Here is a 15,278-nt window from a genome sequence, read left to right as displayed (position 1 = left end):
ATCAACTAGCCCTGAAAATGGATAGCGCTGGAGCATCAGACCCATACCCGGTCGCTGCCATCCCTGCGCTACCCAATGATGGAGCTAAGCTGCAACAAGAGGTCCACCGCAGTGGGCACAGAACCCCAGTGCGAGGGCCTGAGTGCAGCCACCGCAAGTGCAGATCTCAATGGATCCTCCAGTTGTGGGTCATACACAGGAAACAACCTTTTGGGGTATTACTGGGAACGTGACGCTTAGTATTGATTGTCAGGTATGAAAACAATTGCTCACTTTTATCTATAGAACCGAACTTACAATGCCCAAACAATAACAGAACTCACTCCACAACCAAGTATTATAAAAATATGATGCTTATTTATTTACAGTAGCAGCAAGAACAAAATGAAAAGGCAGGAATGAAGACAGTGAAGGTCTTATCATAAAAACAGCTCAAAGTAAACGCACATTATCTTAGACATCTTATAATTCCGCCACCTATTCCCATAGCGCTACACAGAAGTATATGGCAAACATACAACCTGAATAGATGGTGCCCACATCCAGCAGATGGCAGAGTGTTCCTTAGATGGTCGGTCAGGGGCAAAGCAGGAGCTGCTCAAATGGAATGCCCTCTTTATAGAGAAAAGGCCAGCTCCAGCTACTGAGGTGATTTAGCTCTTAACTTGGCACAGACCCAGTGTTGCTTACAACACCCTTGTTCATTTCAGATTGTTGTGACTTCAAGGACTGCAATGCTGACTCACTGGCACCTTGACACTTGAACCACAAAATCAGTGTTTTCAGGAAATGTGCTTTCCTAGGGTGCTTTCCAACATTGAGTTAGAGAATCAAAACATTACGTGACATGCGTAATGAAACCAAGGTACTTAGACCGAGGAGTGCTTTGTCCCAGTAAACAAGGTGTTGTATTCCGTTTCTTCAGTCATTATGGCTCAGTCACTAAGAGAATTTCAAGTGGTCCTTGGCTGGCCTGCACACACATTCTGGCCTTAGGAGTGGAGTAGCCTAGTGGTTAGTGCAGTAGACTTTGATCCTGGGGGTGGGGTGGGGTGGGGGGGGGGTGACTCTGGGCAAGTCACTTAACCCTCCACTGTCCCAGGTACAAATATTTACCTGTATACACTATGCAAACTGCTCTGAATGTAGTTGCAAATAAATAAACACCCAAAGAAAGTCGCTAAATCAAGTACCATTCCCTTTCCCTTAGCAGTGAAAGAAGAAGTTAGCCACAGCCTATATCTTCAAAGTCAGGTAGGAAATGCTGAATGGTGCCATGTATTAATTCTAAAGAAGTTTGTTGTATAATGGCATGTAGTGCTGTATACACTGTTTTATCTAGGGCTTATTTTGCTACTACAGTTTTGATATCACTAACAATTTGGCCTTCTCTTTGTAATTCATGGTCTATGACTCCATAAAGTCCAGCCCTGTTTGGATCTTGCTTGTTGCACAATTTATAACTCCCGTAAAAGGGGGTGTATATTGTAGTCTGCATATATATAGTATTTTTGATCTCTCGCTTCTAGTTTACTGCATAGGGATGCCATCATAATGTTGAACAGTTAGGGACAATGAGGACCCTTGTGGTACTCCACATTCTGGGGTCCATAGGAGGGAGATGTTATTGGCTAGTTCAACCTGCTATAATCTGGAATTGAGTAAACCATCTTAACACAGGACCTCCAAGCCCGATTCTATCTAGCAAATATAGTATATCATGGTCCACCCTCCTCCATTGAGACAAATGGCCATTTAACCCTACCCCTCTGTTTTCTGTCCAATAACCAATTCCTAATCCACAACAGAACATTGTGTCCTATCCCATTTTCTCAGTCACGAGCGACTGTCAAAATCTTTCTGAAAATCTAAATCCACTATCATCAACCAGCTCACCTTTATCCACATGTTTATTCATGCCTTCAAAGAAATGAAGCAAATTGATGAGGAAAGACTTCCCTTGACTGAAACCATGCTGACTCTGCCCCAATAAACTATGTTTACCTATATGTTCCATATTTTTATTCTTTATAATAGTTTCCACTATTTTGCCCAGCACTGACATCAGGCTTACTAGTCTGTAATTTCTGAATCACCACTGGAACCCTCATTAAAACTCGGTGTTACATTGGCCACCATCTAATCTTCAGGTAGTGTTACAGAACACTAACAGATCAGCAATTTCATGTTTGAGTTCTTTCAGTACCCTTGGGTGCATGTCATCTGATCGAGGCGATTTAGTACATGTCGATTGAGCTCAGTACATCTTCTAGGTTCACAGAGGTTTCTCCGCATTATCACCATTGAAAACCATGTCTGGTACAGGAAGATCTCTTGCATCTTCTTCCATAAAGACTGAAGCAAAGAAATCATTCAATCTCTCCACTATGACCTTGACCTCCCCGAGTGCCCTTTTGCTCCTTCATGATCTAACAGTTCCATGAGTTCCCTCACAGGCTTTCTGCTTCTGATGTACCTGAAAAACTTGTTTCTGCAAGTTTTTGCCTCTGTGGCACGTTTCTCTTCGTATGCTCTTTTAGCCTTCTTTATCAATGCTCTGAACCTAACTTGTCAGTGCTTGCGTTGCTTCTAATTGTCTTCATTCGGGTCCTTTTTCCATTCTTTGAAGGATTGAGCAGGTATTCTCTGAGGACAGCAGGCCTTATAGTCTCAAAAGTGGGTAACACAATCCACATTGCCCAGTTCGGAGCTTATATCAAGCTGAAAGAGACTTGTGAAGTGAAAGACTCGCTCCACTACATGTGCACAAGTGCCTTCCCACCACTGCAAGAGCGTAGGACCGCAAGTTCTATACTATAGCATACGAAAAAAAGTAGACAACTCCTCAGGGGAGGTGGAAGGGTTTGTGAGAATATAAGGTTTGCTGTTCTCAGAGAATACCTGCTACAGGTAAGTATCTTAGCTTTTTCTGAGGAGACAAGCAGGCCTATAATACCAGGCTAACTAAAAACAACCATAGGTCAGTTGGGCCTCGCAGTAGCGAAGACGTAACAGACAACTGTGTGAGAGTGCAGCCTGAAACAAAATAAATCAGGCCTAGGAGGGTGGAGTTGTACTCCAGACCCCAAATCCTGCAGTTCTGTCTGTCCAAACCAACTTAAGCGACAGGTGTCCTGCTGAAGGCAGTAATGAGATGTGAATGTGTGGACTGAAAACCACACTGCAGCCTTGCAAATTTCTTCAATAGAGGTTCACCTCAAGTGGGCTACTGACGTAGCCATGGCTCTGACGTTGTGAGCCTTGACATGACCTGCTAGGGTCAGACCAGCCTGGGCATAAGTGAAAGAAATGCAATCTGCCAGCCAATTAGAGACTGCCATTGGGAAATGCACATTCACCATTTTGTTGGGATCAAAAGAAAAGTTCAGTAAAACTGTGGGGCTTAGTCTGCTCCAAATGAAAAGCCAATGCTCGCTTGCAGTCCAAGGTGTGCAAGGCACTTTCGCCACGACAGGCATGAGGTCAGGGAAAGAATGTTGGCAAGACAATCAAATGGTTCAGATGGAATTACAACACAAACTTAGGCAGGAACTTTAGGATGCATGCGGAGGACTAACCTGCTGTGATGAAACCTAGTATAAGGTGCACCCACTACTAAGGCCTGAAGCTCACTGACACTGCGAGCTGAACAGTCAACCAAGAAAATGATCTTCCAAGTCAAGTACTTCAGATGACTGGAATCCAGTGTCTTGAAAGGAGCTTTCACCAGTTGGATGAGAACAACGTTGAGGTCCCATGACACAGGCAGAGATCTGACAGGGAGCTTTGCAAAAGCAAATCTCCCATGAAGCAAACTAGAGGCTGTCCAGAGATAGGCTTATCCTCTATACGTTAATGATAAGCACTGACTGCACTGAGGTGAACCCTTACGGAACTGGTCTTAAGACCAGTCTCAGAAAGGTGCAGAAGGTAGTCAAGCAATGTCTGTGTAGGGCAGGAAATAGGATCTAGGGCCTTGCCCTCACACCACATGGCAAACCTCCTCCAGTTAAAAGAGTAACACCTCTTAGTTCAATCTTATCTGGAAGCCAGCAAGACCCAGAAGACACCCTCTGGAAGAGAGAAAGAAGCAAATTCTAAGCTCTCAACATTGAGGCCATGAGGTCCAGAGACTGGAGCCTGGGATGTAGAAGAGATCCCTCATTCTGCGTGATGAGGGTCGTAAAATACTCCAATCTCCATGGTTCTTCAGCGAATAACTCCAGAAGACGTGGTAACCAGATCTGTTGGGGTCAGTACGGAGAGATCTGAATCATGATCCCACAGTCTTGCTTGAGTTTCAGCAAAATCTTCCCCACGAGGGGTGTGGGAAAATATGCATACGGAAGACCTGTCCCCCGATACAGGAGGAAGGCATCTGACACCTTATAATTAACCTGAATGGCAGAGAGATCCAACCGATCTCTGGAAGCCTTTAGATATAGTGGAATTAAAAAAGATTCAAAGTGAACAAAATGATATAGGGGATGGGACTAATCCCATATGAAGAAAGGCAAAAGAAGTTACAGCTCTTCAGCTTGGAAAAGAGAGGGCTGAGGGGGGGATATGATTGAGGTCTACAAAATCCTGAGTAGTGTGGAACAGGTAGACGGGAATCGATTTCTCACTTATTAAAAAGTTCAAAGACCAGGGGACATTCATTGAAATTGCATGGAAATGCTTTTACAACAAATAGGAAGCAATATTTTTTTACGTAAAGAATAGTTAAGCTCTGGAACTCATTGCCAGAGGATGCGGTAATGGCGGTTAGCGTTATCTGGGTTTTAAAAAAGGTTTCGATAAGTTTCTGCTTGTGCTGAGAGCTGAAGTAATGAGCTCTCTGTGGGCAATTTGGAGGTTTTTGATGCCAATTCAGGGCATAACAGAGAAATACTATCTGAAGAACCCACCTTTTGCGAAAAAAAATTCAGCCTCTCCCCAACCAGCAAGTATGGTCACTGTTACTGCGGCTATACTCTGCTGGAGTCAGTCAAAATCTCGCCCTCTGCTTCAACTGGAGAGCTACTGCTGTCGACGGGAATAAGTGTGCTCAGGTTGAGCCTGAGGCAGGTGAGAGGAGGCAGCATATTTACATCTGTATGAGTAATTGGCACCTTTCCTCAACTTGCCAAAATACCTCCTAGAGGAGGTGGCCGGCAGGACAGACAATGGATGGTATCAGTATGTTTTTTATATATGGTCAGCAACCTACTCCACACCTTCTCCCCAAAATGTTTATCCCCTCTGCTGAACCACCAGTTCTAAGTCTGAGACATGCAGCCATGAGTCTGCACATCACAATACTTTGAGCAGAGATCCCGGAAGCCACATCAAAAGTGTCAGACGTCCCTGGCTAGGAACTTAGGACATGCCTTCTTTTGCTTGACCAACCGGCAAAGCAATTCAGCCTGCTCAGGAGGGAGAGTGTCTGCCAAATCTAGCAACCTGTGCACCAACTCCCGCAAGTACACAATCATGAAGAGCTGTTATGATTGAATACAGGACACAAGCATAGAAGACTGCAACATCTTACACCAAAAGAGTCCAGAACTCTTGGCCCTTTTAAGGGTGGATTCAACTACCAGGGAATGATGAGACAGCTGAAGCTTATCAAACCAATGGGGTAACTCTGAATCCAGAACATGGTATCAAATATTTTTTGGAAATACCAGGACAGAGAAGACCAATTCTGCATAAGAACATCCTGTGAGATCTTGTGAAAATGGACTGTAACAGCCTCCCTAGGAGAGGACTCAGAGTCCAGGATCTTGAGCATTGTGGCCCTGGGCTCGTCTTCCACTTCTAAAGGAAATGGAATGGCAGCCACCATTTCCTTAACAAAAGAGGGGAAGAAAAGCCTCTCTGGGGGAGACTCTCGAAAGACTCCTCCTCCAAGGAGTATTGAGGGTCATCATTTGACTCCCAAGATCATCAGTATCAGCCAAAACCTCCTGTGGAGAAGAATGAGACCAAGCCTGCCTTGACCTAGAGGAGCCATGTCCTTGAGAGGGGTATTGAGGAGTTGGTTCCCATATTGAAACTGGCGAAGCCTCCTCCATCGATGAGAGAATGCTGACCTGGGTGGCAGTCGATGCTGGGGCTATACATAACACCAGGATCGGAAGCCTCACTACAAGCCGAGGGGGCAAGCGTGGCTGCAACTAGCGGCAAAGCAGGAGCAAGCACCCTTGACGCTGATGCACTGCCAGCCAGCAGCTCAAGGAGCAAGGCCTGGATGCGCTCATCGAAGGCCAACACCGGGAAAGGCTGGGGCATCGGTTTAGAGACCATCTACAGATCTGCTAGAGTACAGACAGGAGGCTAGTCTTGGCTGCATGGAGACTTCCGCACAGCACCTCTTGTATGAGGGGGAGTGGTCCTCCGACGCTTCTCGGGTGCCGAATCCATCGGCGTCCTAGAGCTCCTGGCATGGTGAGTCAAGGAGGTTGATGCCGATTCTTGGCCTTCGCCTGAAGCTGGTCATCGAGGCTCCTTGGTGCTGAGGACAACATCGAATCCTCCCATTGCCTTGGGGTCAGGTCCGATGCAGGTCGGTCCCAGTCAGCATCGAGGCACAACTACTCCCAGTGTCGAGGATGACGTTGAATCCTCCTGTTGCCTCAGGCTCAGGTCTGATGCAGGTCCACAGCAATTGGCGTGAAGGAAAGTGGAGACCCACTCGATGCACAACTGCTCCCAGTGTTGACAGTTCTAGCAGCCATATTGACTGATGCTCCAGATGCAATACCTGACGTCGATGTTGATGCTTTGAGGATTCGGGCTAGGCTCCGAAAATCTCTCACTGAGCCTCTCTGGCCAACTGAGTCCTTTTCTTCATACGAAGACACAGGACACAGCTGGAACGGTAATGATCAGGCCCCAAACACTGAAGACACCAAGAATGGGTGTCTGTACCAGAGATGGTCCTACTGCACTAGGAACAGCACTTAAAGCCATTGGGCACTTTCGTGGACATGGAAGGAAAAACCTCCATAGCCCAATCAAACGACTCTATGGTGCCAAAAAAGGGGCAAAGCACCTGAGAAAAAATAAAGGGAGAATCCGACCAGTCAAGGCTTAAACGTAGGCTAGTGATTCAGAAAAAGAATGGAAACTTAAAAGCTGGAAAAAGACAACTGAAAAATATGGAAAGGGAAAGGACAAAACCCAAACACAGGAAAAGCAGACAAAACACAGCATAAACACCAAAAAAGCACTCAAGCTCTCTCTTGAACCAGGCTGTGTGGAGCAGAAGTAAAATAGCGTCCACTCCACATCACAGTAAAAAAAAAAACAAACAAACAAACAAAAAAACCTTCCGGTCCCGCACTCTCACAGTGGGTAGGAAGGCACTCGCACATGTGCACTGAGGCAAGTCTCTCAATCCAAAAAGCTCTTTCAGATTGCGTTACCCACTTTTGCGTTACTTCTTTTCTGGGCTCCTAAAACGGTATTTTTAAACAACGTCCATGCACCAGATGTGCAGGTCTGTAAGGAAATCCTCTGATTACATTGGGCACACCTTTTGAAGCCATTAGGGGTCTTCTTGGGCATCGAGAAAAGGATCGCAGCCAAATTAAACTCTTCAATTTTGAACCAGGAAAAGGGGCAGTGTTCAAATCGAGGTCATGGCAATATGCAAAAAATAAAGCAAACTTCATGGGCCAAAAAACTAAAAGAAATTAAAAGGGAAACGGAAGAAAGGGCAAAATAAAGAGAAAAATATCTGAAAGGAATGAAAACCCTGATGGGAAGACATAAGGAAAATAAAAAGCACAAATTGCACTTGTACAGAATACAAAGATGCATACTCCCTACTCCACGGAATAACAAAGACCGAAGGACCTGCACTCCCGAATTGGGCAGGAAGGCACCAGCGCATGTAAAGTGGTATGCTGCTTGCAAGTTCTCGATCTCGCTAGTCAGTGTCCACACCGGGCTTCGTGGGATGATGCCACCCAGCTGTGAGAATACAACTGCCTGCTTATCCTTGGAGACATGACCACTCATGCGGTCAAGTTTCCCAATTCTTTGCATATAGCTAGGGGATATCCTGAGAATAGTCAAGGCTGTAAAAAACAAAAGGGATACTGAAATATAGCTGAAGTTTATCAGCACACACCTTCTTGGATTCAATAAACTGTGTGTCTACTCCACTCTTGAAACAAAAGGGCTACTAAAATTTAGCTGATGTTTATCAGCACACACCTTCTTGGATTCAATAAACTGTGTGTCTACTCCACTCTTGAAACTTGAGAAGAAGAAAAAAACCCCAACAACATAATTTCAGGGATCAGCTTTAAGTAAGACTACACACTGGATAAACTAAGAGAAGAGGCAGGCTCACTACAGAAACAATCATGGTAAGCTTGGAACCTAGCTGGTTAGCAGAGACGCAGATAGCTGTGTGCAACTTTTCTTCAGAGATCATGTTATGTGCCAACTGAGAAGGTAAAATAACCAGAAGCTTCAGATTATACAGGACAGGATAAGCCATATGTCTCAAATATGTCCCTACTTCATCTATGGACTTGTAATTTTGCCTTTTCTTAGAGACACTGGGGCTACAAGTCCCAGAGATGCAACGCGTAATAATTTCAAGACTTTGTTCATCTGCTCCATGCCATCTTGAAGCCATCTGCTCATCTTAAATACCCATTCATTATTAAAAAGAAACTGAAAATTGTTGATCTCAACACCTCTAATGCCATAATGAGAATTTAAAAAAAGGTTCTGCAGAAGAAGCTCCATTTTCTCTAGGCCTTCAATGAATCATGTAACTCTATCAGTACAAAAGTACAAAGCATGGCCTTACAGCACTCTAAATCATTCTGGAAAGGCATCATCTCCAAGATATTGCTGACCATGCCCATACAACACACCTTTGCTTTGTTTGTACTGCAGGAAATGGGTATACAGTGCACTCCATTTAAGTGCACGTCGGATAATTGCATGCCGTACTTCAGTCCCGTTTTTGGTGCCATCAATTTCTATGGGGACAAACTTCGGTTTAACGCACCACTGATAAGTCCAAGATTCGCTTATATGTATGGTTTAAGACCGCTCCTCTGCAGGAAAGACTTCGCATAAGCGCACGCACAGAATATGAAAGCCGAATGGCACGTGACAAAGCATTTTCAATGCTGACGAAAACGGTCTCTACTGGCGAGCGATTCTTGATGGAACACTTGCATTCAATCATGCCGAAACTACAGGAAGTAAAACGTCGAAGGCCCGACTGACAATCCTCCTTTGCTGCAATATGGATGGGAGTGAGAAGTTGGAACCCCTCGTCATTGGAAAGAGCAAACAGCCCTGTTGCTTCAAGAAAGTTAAGCAACTTCCTGTGTCATATGAGGCTAACGCAAATTCATGGATGACTGGGGAAATTTGGAAGCACTGGCTAAAGAAGTTAGACACTAGAATGCGGACACAAAAGCGTCAGATTTTGTTGCTTTGTGATAATTGTGCTGCACACAGTGATGATGTCAGGCGTCTGCCACCAAACACTACCTCTCTGATCCAACTTATGGATCAGGGCATAATAGCCAATTTCAAACAACATTATCGGGCTCTTGTGCTACATAATCTGATGGGCGTTATGGTTGACCAGACTGGCAAGGATAAACGTGCTGCTGAACTGGCTCATAATCTATCACTGCTGGATTCCCTACATATGCAGAAAGAAGCCTGGAATCATGTTACACAGGCAACTATTGTGAACTGCTACAAGCGAGCAACCTTTAAGAATGTGGAGAGGGACGAAACAGATGCAGCTGTTGCAAACGTGTCAGATGAACAGGTTATTGACATCCCAGCCAGTGTTACTGAAGAGGAGTTTCATCGCTACGTCGCTGTTGATTACGATCTACAAACAGCTGACAACAGCACTGATGTCGAGATATGCGCCTACACGCAGCAGGCAACAACAGCTGATGAAATGAGCAACGAGGCACATACTGACGAAATTCAACAACCTCCTCCTGTCACTTTTGCAAGAGCGCTGGGGAGTCTCGACACCGTGCGAGCCTAGCTGGAGGCCACTGGATGTCAGTGCTATAACAGTGTTTACCGTCTGGCAGACGTAGTCTATGGAACTCACAGACCCAATGGTGTACAGAGGACTATAACTGATTACTTCAATAAAGCTTAACGTCAGTTAACGGAGACTGTATACTGTACGTATAATAATAAACAGTACTGTACATATGTTTACAAGATGTCAAGCTTCTTTGGGTCACAATGGTTAAATGCACGCTCCAGTTAACTGCATGTATTTCTTTGGTCCCAGACCCTTGCACTTAAGCGGATTGCACTGTATTGGAACAAGCAAATGAACAGAGAGATTATCTTTTAATATAAAGGATCCCGATTAGAAACACTTTAGTTACATACGAGAGTGTAAAGTCTGCATTCTCTGTTGGCCATAGTAGACCCCTTTAATGCTTTAGAAATGTCAAGTAGTAGTAGTAGTAGACCAACATGAAAATTCCCCAAGGATGGCAGCTTCCTAAAAAGATCGTACAGGTCCCTTCTGCGGATCTGAGGAGGGGATTTGTCTGTTTGTTTCTAAAACTCCTGAACAGAATCATCTCTGGATAATTTTCATGTTAGTCCAAAATATGTTATCACAGCCTGCCAAGTATTAAGTGTTGACGGCTCTCTGGTTCCATACCCATCTCTCTATTCTATTCTCTACCTATTGCTGTTCTCTCTTTTCTTAATTGGTTGGAGTTCCTTTCATTTTATGTATTGATTTTATTAATTTATTTGTTAACCGCTCTGAGTTTATGAAGCATGGTATACCAAAACCATAGTAAAGTAGTAAAGTTCCTACAAAACCATCAATGTGAATTAATGAAACATACACAGTTTTAATATTTCTATGCAAATCTGTTGTTTAAGTTATTATGCATGTTACATAACAAAATTAAGTCATTCCTCTTCCACCTCCTCCCTCTCTTACAGAACATGTGTTAGAAAGAGCTGCAAAAGAAAGCAGCAGGTTTTCCCCTCCTTCATGTCCACAGCTGTGAAGTAAGGCTGAATCCCATCTCAGGGGGCCAAGAAAACTTTGGTTGGTTGTCAGTTCCCATTTACTTTGATTTGGCAACTGCAAGCCCAATCAGACCAGCAAGCCCAGCAACTCCCAGCGCCATGCCACCAATGATCGCCATGCCAACGAGACCATCTGCAGGGACACAGAGAGAAAAATTAAAAACAAAGGGGGTCTTTTACTTAGACACACTGGTGATTTTAGCGCACGCTAAAAATAGGCACACACTTAATGCTAAAAACGCCCACAGGAATACTACTACTACTACTTATCATTTCTATAGCGCTACTAGATGTACACAGCGCTGTACACTTGAACATTAAGAGACAGTCCCTGCTCGACAGAGCTTACAATCTAATTAGGACAGACAAACAGGACAAATAAGAAATAAGGGAATTGCTAAGGTGGGGATGATAAAATAAGGGTACTGAACAAGTGAGTAAGGGTTATGAGTTAAAAGTAGCTTCAAAAAGGTGGGCTTTTAGCCTAGATTTGAAGACGGCCAGAGATGGAGCTTGACGTACCGGCTCAGGAAGTCTATTCCAGGTATATGGTGCAGCAAGATAAAAGGAACGGAGTCTGGAGTTAGCGGTGGAGGAGAAGGGTGCAGATAAGATAGATTTACCCAGTGAATGGAGTTCCCGGGGAGGAGTGTAGGGAGAGATGAGAGTGGAGAGGTACTGAGGAGCTGCAGAGTGAATGCACTTATAGGTCAATAAGAGGAGTTTGAACTGTATGCAGAAACAGATAGGGAGCCAGTGAAGTGACTTGAGGAGAGGGCTAATATGAACATAGCGACACTGGCGGAATATAAGTCGTGTGGCAGATGTTTGAACAGATTGAAGAGGAGAGAGATGGTTAAGTGGGAGACCAGTGAAAAGCATGTTGCAATAGTCTAAGCGAGAGGTGATAAGAGTGTGGATAAGGATTCTGGCTTTAGCATTTAGTGCATGCCTATTTTTAACGCGTACTAAAAACGCCAGGGTGTCTAAGTAAAAGACCCCCAAAGTATTAATGAAAGAGAAGAAAGAGAATGGGGTTTGATTTACTAAAGAATTTTTTTACATCCAATTCTATTTTTAGAGAACAAAACACTTAATAAAATCAGGCCTAAAATTTGGAATAATCATTAAAATATTTGTATGAGAATACCTGCTATTTATTTATTTTATTGCATTTGTATCCCACATTATCTCACCTCTTTGCAGGCTCAATGTGGCTTACAATACACTGGATCAGACTATCAGGGTGATTTTCAAAATTTCCCTGTAAGCTCCCATTGGAGTTTACCCTCGAAACTTGAGCAATGCATGCAGAGACCTAAAATAAGTTAATCAATAAACCATGATTGCTAGAAGAAGGTTATGACAGCAGATGAATAGCTTGTGCTAAAAAGCACCTTCTGTTCCTTCCTATGAATGATATTCAAAATGTTTTTTTAGCTATATAAAAATCATGGTCTGAAAATTGCCCCCTCCCATTTCCACTACTCTGGGGTAAAGTTGCATGTGCAGTCCACAATGCATGAAACACAGATTTCACTTTAAATCTCTGGATTCACTGCTCAAATTTCAAAGGGAAACTCCACTGGCAGCTTACAGGGAAATCAAAACCATGGAGTTATAACACTACCACAGGTTTACATACACACACACAAAACAATTTAAATACAGTACATAATCATAAAGACACAGCCATATGTATCTAAGTTGGAAGAAAAGAAATCAGAAAATATAAGACTTGCTCTAAAATTATTCAATCACTGGTCTAAAAACTACCATTTTTCTTTCATTTTAATTATGTGAAATGGTATAGATAAAACTATTTAGTCAATGCATTATTTACAATTATACAGACAATAATCTTTCAAGAAGTCCAAATCTATTCTGATGGTGTCCAGTGTTTGCAAAGATGCATCAGGGACATAATCCAGAACCAGTCTATGCGTCTGCTCATTTCAATACATTCACAAAGGTGACCAATTGTCTGTCAGGTTACCTAAATGATCACTTCTTAAAACATCTGTGTAGTGCAGATCAATACCATTGCTCTGCTAGAAAACAGAAATTTTGCCCTAAGGTCAGTATAATAGCATAGGATTTGTCTACTGGGCTCGAAATGAAAGGAATTCCTTCCCCTTTATCACTTTGGTTGCTCTTCTTTTGAACCTTTTCACATTCCGCTATATCTTTTTTGAGATATGGTGACCAGAACTGAACACTCATCGTGAGGTTGTACCATGGAGCGATACAGCGAAGATACATACCTGTAGCAGGTATTCTCCGAGGAGAGCAGGCTGATTGTTCTCACATGTGGGTCGACGTCTGCAATGGCCCAGGAATCGGCATTTTGCAAGCAAACTATAAAAAAAAAGTTTTGCCAGAGTCTTCTGGCGTGCGTGCAGCAAGCACCGCGCATGCACAGGCCAATTTCCCGCCCGTCGCAAGAATACGTTCCTCAGTTAAATCAAAAGCATAAAAAGAAACAAATCAACACCAAAGGGGAGGTGGGCGGGTTTGTGAGAACAATCAGCCTGCTGTCCTCGGAGAATACCTGCTACAGGTATGTATCTTCGCTTTCTCCGAGAACAAGCAGGCTGCTTGTTCTCACATGTGGGGTATCCCTAGCAACCAGGCTCATTCAAAACAATGACATAACATAGAGTGACATAACAGAGTGACCTGAAACCATAAACAACTAACTGAGAGTGCAGCCTGGAAATTGGGTCTAGGGGGGGTGGAGCTGGAATCTAAATCCCGAACAGATTCTGCAGCACTGACTGCCCAAACCGACTGTCGCGTCGGGTATCCTGCTGAAGGCAGTAGTGAGATGTGAATGTGTGGACTGATGACCATGTTGCAGCCTTGCAAATCTTCTCAATGGAGGCTGACTTTAAGTGAGCCACTGATGCCGCCATGGCTCTAACATTGTGAGCCATGACATGGCCCTCCACAGTCAGTCCAGCTTGGGCGTAAGTGAAGGAAATGCAATCTGCTAGCCAATTGGAGATTGTGCGTTTTCCGATGGCGACTCCCCTCCTGTTGGGATCAAAAGAAACTGGGCGGACTGTCTAAAGGGCTTTGTCCGCTCCACGTAAAAGGCCAATGCTCTCTTGCAGTCCAAGGTGTGCAAACTGCTTTTGCCAGGGTGGGTATGAGGACAGGGAAAGAATGTTGGCAAGACAATTGACTGGTTCAGACGGAACTCTGACACCACCTTTGGCAGGAACTTAGGGTGCGTGCGGAGGATTACTCTATTGTGATGAAATTTGATATAAGGTGCATGTACTACTAAGGCCTGAAGCTCATTGACCCTACGAGCTGAAGTAACAGCCACCAAGAAAATGACCTTCCAGTTCAAGTACTTCAGATGGCACGAATTCAGTGGTTCAAAAGGAGCTTTCATCAGCTGAATGAGAACAACGTTGAGATCCCATGACACTGGTGGAGGTTTGACAGGGGGCTTTGACAAAAGCAAACCTTTCATGAAGCGAACAACTAAAGGCTCTCCAGAGATAGGCATATCCTCTACATGGCAATGATAGACACTAATCGCACTAAGATGAACCCTTACTGAGTTGGTTTTGAGGCCAGACTCTGTTAAGTGTAGAAGGTATTCAAGCAGGGTCCGTGAAAGACAAGAAAGAGGATCTAGGGCCTTGCTGTCACACCAGACAGCAAATCTGCTCCATTTGAAAGAATAACACTTCTTTGTGGAATCTTTTCTAGAAGCAACACTCGGGAGACACCCTCTGAAAGACCCAAGGAAGCAAATTCTAAGCTCTCAACATCCAGGCTGAGAGAGCCAGAGACTGGAGGTTGGGATGTAGAGTGATGAGGGTTGGAAAACAGTCCAACCTCCATGGTTCTTTGGAGGACAACTCCAGAAGAAGAGGGAACCAAATCTGATGCGGCCAGAAGGGTGCAATCAGGATCATGGTTCCGCAGTCTTGCTTGAGTTTCAGCAAAGTCTTCCCTAATAGAGGTATGGGAGGATACGCATACAGAAGGCCTGTCCCCCAATGTAGAAGAAAGGCATCTGACGCTAGTCTGTCGTGGGTCTGAAGTCTGGAACAGAACTGAGGGACCTTGTGATTGATCTGAGTGGCAAAAAGATCCACCGAGGGGGTGCCCCACGCTCGGAAGATCTTGCGGACTACGCCCATGTTCAGTGACCACTCGTGAGGTTGCATTATCCTGCTCAACCTGTCGGCCAAACTGTT

The 15,278-nt window shown here is 44.2% G+C and overlaps 1 protein-coding gene and 1 long non-coding RNA gene across 3 annotated transcripts in view; one reads left to right on the top strand and one right to left on the bottom strand.

Annotated features, from left to right (window-relative positions):
* Positions 1-4,797: 4,797 nt before the first annotated feature.
* Positions 4,798-8,171, top strand: LOC115457516. Its single transcript, XR_003939968.1, has 2 exons — positions 4,798-6,496; positions 6,540-8,171. It is a non-coding gene; the product is annotated as an uncharacterized LOC115457516 (long non-coding RNA).
* A 2,679-nt stretch (positions 8,172-10,850) lies between these two features.
* The window catches only part of LOC115457515 (mitochondrial fission 1 protein-like), a 56,834-nt gene continuing 52,406 nt past the window's right edge, over positions 10,851-15,278 (bottom strand). For both annotated transcript variants that reach the window (XM_030186962.1, XM_030186963.1), the window contains exon 5: positions 10,851-11,191. In XM_030186962.1, the coding sequence (XP_030042822.1) occupies positions 11,097-11,191 (95 nt within the window). In that variant the 3' untranslated portion in view covers positions 10,851-11,096. The remainder of the gene's footprint in view (positions 11,192-15,278) is intronic.

The sequence above is a fragment of the Microcaecilia unicolor genome, chromosome 14 (genome assembly GCF_901765095.1).
Source record: "Microcaecilia unicolor chromosome 14, aMicUni1.1, whole genome shotgun sequence".
Lineage (NCBI taxonomy): Eukaryota > Metazoa > Chordata > Amphibia > Gymnophiona > Siphonopidae > Microcaecilia > Microcaecilia unicolor.
The sequence above is the reverse complement of the archived record's forward strand: the minus strand, read 5'-3'. Positions and strand labels throughout refer to the sequence as shown.